At 43.3% G+C, this 9,009-nt stretch overlaps 1 protein-coding gene across 1 annotated transcript; it reads left to right on the top strand.

Moving 5' to 3' along the window:
• The first annotated feature begins 1,779 nt into the window (after positions 1 to 1,779).
• On the top strand, positions 1,780 to 8,986 carry LOC123508135 (collagen alpha-1(XV) chain-like). The gene is made up of 3 exons (XM_045261645.1): positions 1,780 to 1,967; positions 7,899 to 8,093; positions 8,733 to 8,986. Exons 2-3 carry the CDS (start codon positions 7,938 to 7,940, stop codon positions 8,850 to 8,852), a joined length of 276 nt encoding a protein of 91 aa, XP_045117580.1. The 5' UTR covers positions 1,780 to 1,967; positions 7,899 to 7,937; the 3' UTR covers positions 8,853 to 8,986.
• Positions 8,987 to 9,009: the final 23 nt, after the last annotated feature.

Below are 9,009 nucleotides of genomic sequence, written 5' to 3' on the forward strand. Positions count from 1 at the left end.
ATAATAAATAAATATAATATAATATAACACAACACAACACAAATACAAAACAAACACAATATAACAACAAACACAACACAAACATAAACACAACACAACACAACACAACACAAAACACAACACAAAAACACAACACAAACAACAACAACACAACACACACAAACACAACACAACACAAACACAACACAACACACAAAACACAACACACATACACACATATACATAATATCATCTAATCTAACAACACTATAACCACAAGCACAACAGCAATAGTGATGATGATAACCAGCAATACTATAAAAGCAATAGAGTCAATTTAAAAAGGAGGTTTTAAGACAGTTATCTCTATCCTTTAGCTAACTCTTGGATCTGCACGGGGACTGCCGTTCTAAGTGGGCCTTTTTTCTTTTTTTCTATCTTCTATTTTTTTTTTTAACTCCTTCCATTAATCTCAGCCACCTTTGCTTACATAAAAGAATTCCGTTCACATTCACATTGTTAACAGCCTGAAGTATTGTGTGTGGTTGAGTGTCTGTAAGGACAATCAGTCTGGCAGGGTCTCCAGTGAGGGGTTTGTTTACAGATGGGACCTCAATATTGGCCAATATTCACAAACACTACTCTCTCACCACGACTTTTTTCAAGGGCCACAGAGATTATTGGTGGGGTTTTTAATAGTGTTTCTCCTGTTAGTCTTATAGAAATCTTGTCACTCTTAACTGTAGAAATACCTCAACTTTTTGCTAAGGCCACAGAAATGATTGCCGGGTTTTTAAGAGTGTTTCTCCACTTAATCTTATAGAATTCTTGTCACTCTGAACTGTAAAATCATCTCAACTCTTTGCCAAGGCCATAGAAATGATTTGGTGGTGTTTTTAAGAGCGTGTGAGTGAGCGAGTGAGTGAGTGTTCCAGCTTTGCGTCTGAGTGAGGAAGAGAGTGTTCCAGCTTGGCGTGTGAGTGAGTGAGTGAGTGTTCCAGCTTTGTGTGTGAGTGAGGAAGGGAGAGTGTTCCAGCTTGGCGTGTGAGTGAGTGAGCGAGTGTCCCAGCTTTGCGTGTGAGTGAGTGAGTGAGGGTCAGTGTTCCAGTTTGACGTGTGAGTGAGTGAAAGTGTTTAAGCTTGGCGTGGCGTGTTTGTCCGCCAACACACGTACGTACATGTGACAGTCGGGAGTGTAGGCGTGGTTGTCATAGGTGGTGGAGGGGAGCCGAGATTCGTTGATACATTCGTCTACATTTTTGTGATGAGACAATCACTGAATATGAAGAAAGTTAGTGGAGAGAGACCGAACATCTATAGGTAGCAGAGTTAGTGTCCGTAAGCTGCAGCGCATTTACCGCCATGTCTGCCTTGCCATTCTTCCAGACATTGTCATAATCAGAGAGAGAGAGAGAGAGAGAGAGAGAGAGAGAGATTTCTAATTACTATTTCTTCTCCGAATTTCTTCCAGTTGTCTCTCTCATTCCTACCTTCGAATGTTCTCTCCTCCTCCTCCTCTTCCTGCTCCTCCATCACTGTTTAACGAGTGTTTTTGTTTGTGCGGTATACTCCTCTCTGTACCGCTTCTCTTTTTCCTTCTACTTTTGACATAGAGTTACGATGATACTGGCAAATGATTTAGTTTGACATGCTTATACTTGATCATATTTCATATTGTATTCGTGTATTAGAAGTGGAGCGAGTGGAGTGTGGTTGTGTTGTGTCCCGCCTCGGCCAGCGCGCGCAGTGGAGGAGGGAGAGATGGGGAAGGCCGGCGGGCGGCCAAGGCCCCAGTTTGAGACAAGGAGTGACGGTATTAGGAGAGTAGCCGTGTGCTGCTGGTGCCTTATTTAACATGGATTTACGCTGGTCAGGACGGTGACACGAGCCGCGGCTGCCTGTGAGTGCTGGTGTAAGCTTGGTGTCTGGCTGAGAGTGCCAGCTGTAGCCTGGGGCTGCTGAGAACTGCCATCAACACTACAATACTGGTGAGTGAGCCACCCAGCCACCACTTGTCCTGCTGGTGGAGTTTGCACAATGTGTTGTTGCATTAGACAGTGTCTCTGATAGTGTTGTTCCTTGTGTTGATTCCGTGTGGACGGCCAAGTGACGCTAGTTTGTGTGTGTGTGTGTTTGGAGACCGACGCCACCACCACCACCACCATTCCGCCTCCCTTAAGCCTTCATCACACCAAAACCTGCCACTGACAGTTGTATCTGAACAGCTGATAGCCAAGCATAGTCATGTGGCTCCATTTAGTGACACCAGAGGCGGGAAAACAGTGCTGAGTGTGGCAAATATTAGCTAAACACAGCAGGCAGGCGGCAGCTGAGCCAGCACCGTCCACCTGATGACGTCACATCCCTGGGCTGGCTGGTGGGCGGGCTGATCTTGATGGTACAGGTGACGCTGAATTTCTTCTGGGTCAGGCCTTTGTATCGGCAGCTCCTGTAGGGAACATAAAGAACACCAGACAACAAAGAGGGCAATCACTATCTTTCACACCACTAGTTCCTGCATCTGGCACGCCACATTCTCTCCAGGAAATCTTTCACAGCCTCAATCATCCTTTCATTCGTCTCCCCACAGAGTCCCAGCAGCAACTCCATCCATTCCCTTCCTGTCATCTCCACTCTGTCATGCCCCAGCTCCCTCAGCACCACTTGCATCATCTCATACCTGTCTCTGGCATACTTCACACACTCCAGCACCACATGTTCCACTGTCTCATCCTCTCCCAAGTCACACATCTGGCACACTTTGCTGCGGGACTCAGACCATCTATAATTCCTTGCATTCACATCCATGCACTGTGCCCTAGCTCGGAAGAGAAGATCACCACCCAGGCTTCCCTCATACCACTCTTCATACATTGGGGCCTCTTTCTCTCTATACCATACCAATGTACTCTTTTGCTCCATCCTATTTCTCCAGTCATCCAGTCCCACACCTTTCACTACTCTGTCTATCTCACTCTTCCACTTCCTTACATCCCATTCTCTACCTTCTCCATTTCTAACAATCATACTCCAGTCTCTCTAAATGTCTTCCTTCTACCTGTTGAAAAACCCAACTACTTACTAACCCACTCTTTGCTACCAGCCTGACACACCTCTTCCCCCACTTGCTACTCCTGACATTCCACAGAAACACTTTTCTCACTATCCTTGCATCATTCATTCGTTCTAACCTAGCCTTATACCTTAGGGTCGCTTTCACATATCTCTCTAAAAGTGCTCCAACCCATATCACCCCTAAGGGCCTCTACTGCTGCATATCTAGGTGTATTAAGTGCCATTCTTGCAACTCTATTCTGCCCTATTTCTAACTTATCTAGTTCACTCTCATTCCAAGCAATCACATCCATACCATACATGATGCTCGGAACAGCCACGCTCTTCCAAACTTCTCGCAGCACGTCATATTTACTCGCCCTCATCCTTGCTGCACTTCCTAGACGACCTACCCACTGATTTGCCATACTTATCTTCTCATTCTTAATCTTTACACAGCCATCCGGACTCATCCACATCCCCAGATACTTATATTCATCTGTCTGCTGCACCTCATTCACTCCTAATCTCCACACATGGTTCCTCTCATCCTCTGACCTATTCACAACCATTACCTTACTCTTTTCACTACTAAATCTCACTCCAAAATCTCTTCCATACCCATCTACTACATCAAACATACTCTGTAGCTCTTCTTCCGATTCACTCATGACTACAACATCATCTGCATACAAGAGCACACCTATCTTATCATTTCCCACATATACACCTGCATTCATTCTCCTCGTTCTAGCAGCCAATTCTTCTGTATATAAGCAAAAGAGGGTTGGTGATAATATGCAACCCTGCCTAACTCCTCTTTCACTCTTCACCCAGTCTGTCTTTATATCCCCTAGTTTATACTTAGCTCTTGTATCCACATACATACTTCTCACTATGTTAACTATCTCTGCACTTAATCCAATCTTTTCTAACACCCTACCTAGCATTTCTTTGTTTACCCTATTGTCGTGATCCGAGCTGTTGCACGACGTTGCACAAATTGTCTAGCTACTGGCTATGAATAGTCAAAGGTTTTTTCTATCTTTAATTTACAAAAATAATATCTATACATAAGGTGTTCGATACGGCGCCGACAAGTAACAATCACAACTCTTTCTGTTGCCTTCTCCACTGCAATTATTACAATTTCTCTTACAAACATCCTTAAGAATTACATTAATCTCGTACATATCATCGCATCAAAACGGATTTCACTTCGAACATCATCCACTATATCTTCGTAACGTATTACAACATCTGAACACGGTGCTTTATTTATCCGTAAATCTCATACGTAGTACGTACAATATTACCCCTTTTCCCAGCTACCCGTATATAAGGATGACCTTTACTTGGTACATGAATGCAAGCAACCACATGACGTACCACCAAATATATTACCATACACATATAATTACCAGACTCCGTTCAACAAAAATGACAACGTAACACCACCGAAATATAATGACAAATATTGATATTTCCACACAAGTGACTTCCCACAAGTAATCTCTTTCTCTTGGTACCCATACATGGAACCACGTTAACTTCGTACACAATTACACACTAGTAAATATGTTATGTAACTTATTCGTCAGAGCAACACACATGCACATACGTAGGTAGCCGTATACAAATTCCCTTACTCATAGATGAAAACGCAAGTATATAACGACGTCATTATGAACCAAAGTACAAACACATAAACCAATATAAACTAATACCACATAATACCTAAACCTGCTATCATGTTTCTTCCTCCATTCTAATTTATCTCAAAAGACTGCATTGCAATTTATAAGCTCCACTTACTGGTTATATATGAGTACAAAACGCCGCCCTCAGCTATGCAGCCGAGGGTGGCCCGCTTAGAGCCGCGGTTGTCCTCTCTGATTCCTCTCTCCTCTCTCTCTGCCCCAAACCTCTACAATTTCCCTTCAGGAACTTATGGGGGCGTGTCTTGACCCACACAACACGCCCCTCAGAATGTACCATTCACCAATCAAGTACAAGCTCAAATGAACTCCACGTGTGGTATGAACAACATCCAAGACGACAACACTACCACCGGATGTTTACATGACCTGGGCGATATATATCTGCCCGGGCTGCCATGGGTCAACTGGCCTGGGTCATTAAATGTTTCCTTTTGACCTTCCTGGCCTTCCTAATCTCTTTTATGGCTGGATACGGCTACACACCGCATACTGGCGAACTAGCATACTTCCATATATCTTTATTTCTTGTTTCTTATATTTTTCATATTTCACTTATGATGTGCGCATCTGACACTATCATATGCTTTCTCTATGTCTAGGAAACCTAAGTATAGTTTGCTACAATCCCTTTTCTTTCTCTCAATCAATTCATTCACCACAAACAGATTGTCTTCTGCTCTCCTGTCCACTCGGAATCCATTTTGCTCTTCGCCTAACACTCCAACTCTCTCAATCCATTTGCACAATCTCTCGTTCAACACCGCACTGAACACTTTGCCTAGTGTGTTAACTAACGCAATCGGCCTGTAGTTCCTCAACTCATTCTTACTCTTATATCCTCCCTTATGCAACAAGGTCACCCTGCATTCATTCCACATTCTCGGCACTCTCTCCTCCTCCCACACCTGGTTGAACAACTCAGTCATCCTATCAATCACTACTTCTCCATTTTGTACATTTCATACGGTATCTCATCCGGCCCTGCTGCCTTCCCATTCTTCTGCTTCCTCACACATTTCTCCACCTCCTCCCTGCTGATCCTTTCATTCAACTCATCTGCATCCTTTCTCTCCAGTGACACACATCCTTCATCCACATCAAAGACCTCACCTACACCTCCAATCTCTTCCCAAAACTCTTTCATTGCCCTTCTCTTCCTTATCAGTCACCACTGCCCCATTCACCTTCAGGCTCTCCACATTCTCACTGTCAGGCATCCCCCTCACCCCTCAGGAATCTGTACCATTCTCGCCCACCTTCCATACCTTTCTCTCTAAGGGCCTGAATCACACTTCTCTCACTTGTAACTTTAGCATTCATTATCTTTCGCTTCGTCATTCGCTGCTGACTCACATACGCTGCCCATGCATTCAGGTACTCCCCTTTCAGCTTCCTCACTCTCATGTCTCCTCTTTCTTAACTGTCTGCACATCCTATTCAGTCTGTTTCTTTCCTTCCTAGCATCCCTGATCTCATTATTCCACCACGGCCTACATGCATGCTTTCTGGAACTTGTTCTTGCATACCCTATCTGGCTTACTGCTGCATTCCTCACATTTTCTACAAATCTATCATTCAGTTCATCCACGTCGCTTAGACTTTCATCCTCCCAGCTCCTCTCACTCAAGTCCACCTGGGCTGGTGACAGTTGGTGATTTTACGTTCGTAACGGAACTCATTTCAAAAAAGAAAAATAGAAAAAATGAAGCCACAGCCGAATGTCTGATATTTTATGACTTGATAAATATTTTAACCAATATCCACAATATCAAAGCATCTCTAGCATAACTAATAATAGAATATATTTAAATCAATTAATCAAAAACGTATCAACACTGTCACCGTTAAAAGTAATGAAAAGTCAAACCATGTTGATTTGCGAGTATGCTAACACACTTTACAGAATCTGAGCTGTCTTGCAGAACAGTCTAGAAGGAGCTATATCGTCAAAACCAAATGTATATAAAAGAAAACAAAAAATAAAATATCTACCTTTAACAGGACTAAACACCATATAAAGCCACATATTTGATTCAGTGGCAGTGTTACACACTTCATAGAGCGTAAGCGATTCTTTGAAATGATAGGGATTCGGTTACAGCATGAAATGAAAAAGGGGTTAATGGCCGAGGCATAAATTTGAGCCCCACAGCTGGCCCCTATCACAGCACAAACACAGCACAAAACACCACATATTTACCGAACAGAGGCACGGAAATCACTTCAATGGCAACGAAATATTTATAGAAACACAATAATCGTCGTACAGAGACCGAATAATAGAGTGAGAAACGAAAGTATTGTAACCAGCAGGCTTGCGTAGATTGCCGGGGCCTGAGGCATCGTGGAGAAGACCGCCTATATTTTGTTTCATCAATATTTACCGTTCTTAGCACCGTTCCCTGGTGTAACGAGCACACTACTGGGCTGATGTGCAGAGATGAGTGGTAGTTGATGGATAAGTGTGTGTAATGAGTGTTCGTGTGTGTGCGTGTTTGTGTGGCGTGAAGTATGTAGGACAACGGGGGTAGTTAGTGTATATAGATTGTTATTGCCTCAGATATCTCAGTGTTATTTACTTGTTTATTGTTTGTCTGTTTGTTTGTTTGGCTGCGTAAAGGAAGAGTTAACAAAGGTGTGTGTGTGTGTGTGTGTGTGTGTGTGTGTGTGTGTGTGTGTGTGTGTGTAACATTCCTATTAATCCGTATGCATTCCTGTATACCCCAATGTATTCCTATTTGCAGTCCTTCATTCCTATGCATTTCTATATATTTCTATGCATTACTACTTTATTCCTATGCATTCCTACCATATTCCCATCTGTTCCTATTATGTATATTCCTGGACATACACATTATATTCCCATTCCTAAATGTAAACCTATCATATTCCTATCCCAACAAAAATATAGAGAAAAAATATAAAATAGAATAGAAAAACTCGTATACATTCCTCATTCCTTCCACACTCACGCCCACACGCCCATACATTCCTCCCACACTCACGCCCACAGGCCCATACATTTCTCATTCCTCCCACACTCACACCCACACGCCCATACATTCCTCATTCCTCAAACACTCACGCCCACAAGCCCACAGATTCCTCATACCTCCCACACTCATCACTCCCACACGCCCACAGCTACGCCTGGCCGCCCTCAACCAGCCGTACACCGGAGACATGAGGGGCGTGACGGGCGTGGACTACACCTGCTATCGTGAGGCGCGGCGGGCGGGGCTGAGCGGAACCTTTAGGGCTTTCCTCACCTCCAGGATCCAGAACCTTGACTCTATTGTTAGGAGAGACGACGCTAACTTACCTGTCGTCAATATTAAGGTAGAGTGGTAGTGATTGGCTATCTCTAATCTCTCTCTCTCTCTCTCTCTCTCTCTCTCTCTCTCTCTCTCTCTCTCTCTCTCTCTCTCTGGTAAAAATGAGGATGATGAAGTGGAAGAAGAGAAGAAGAAATAGGAGGAGGAGGAGGAGGAGGAGGAGGAGGAGGAGGAGGAGGAGGAGCCTTATGTATTAACTTCACTTTTGCTTATCATTTATTATTTATTATTCACAAGAAAGATACGTCTGGGTGTTGGTGAGTGTATTTGCTTATATTCACTTGTGTTTTACCTATTTACACCTGTATTTACCTATGTTTTGCCTTTATTTACCTATATTTACCTGTATTTACCTATTTTACCTACGTTTTACCTATATTTCACCTATATATACCTGTGTTTTACCTATATTAACCTGTGTTTTACCTATACATACCTGTATTTACCTATTTTTTACATGTGTTTACTGTTTTACCTATTTCTACCTATATGTACTTCTGTTTTACCTAATTTTCATCCTGCCTTACCTGTGCATACCTACATTTACCTACACTCATCTTCATTTACCTAAATTTCACTGTATTTACTACCATAACCACTTCTAACTTCACTTACCTGTGCGTACCTTTGTTTACCTGCACAGGGGGAGGTTCTCTTCAACACCTGGCGCGGGATATTCTCAGGTGATGGCGGTCGCTTCATGCAGAAACCGAGAATATTCAGCTTCGATGGCAAGGAAGTACTGACGAGCCCTGAGTGGTGAGTGCCTTCCTTCACCGCCCTGGCTTGAGTTGACTAGAGGTGTAGAAATGAGGAGGTTGGGAAGGAGAGGAAGGTGCGAGAGGGTGAATGTAGTTGTAGTAGGCAGGCGTTGTAGACAGTTTGACGTGTTTTGTGTTTTGTTAATTTTGTTTGTGTTT

This window comes from Portunus trituberculatus, chromosome 3 (genome assembly GCF_017591435.1).
Source record: "Portunus trituberculatus isolate SZX2019 chromosome 3, ASM1759143v1, whole genome shotgun sequence".
Classification (NCBI taxonomy): domain Eukaryota; kingdom Metazoa; phylum Arthropoda; class Malacostraca; order Decapoda; family Portunidae; genus Portunus; species Portunus trituberculatus.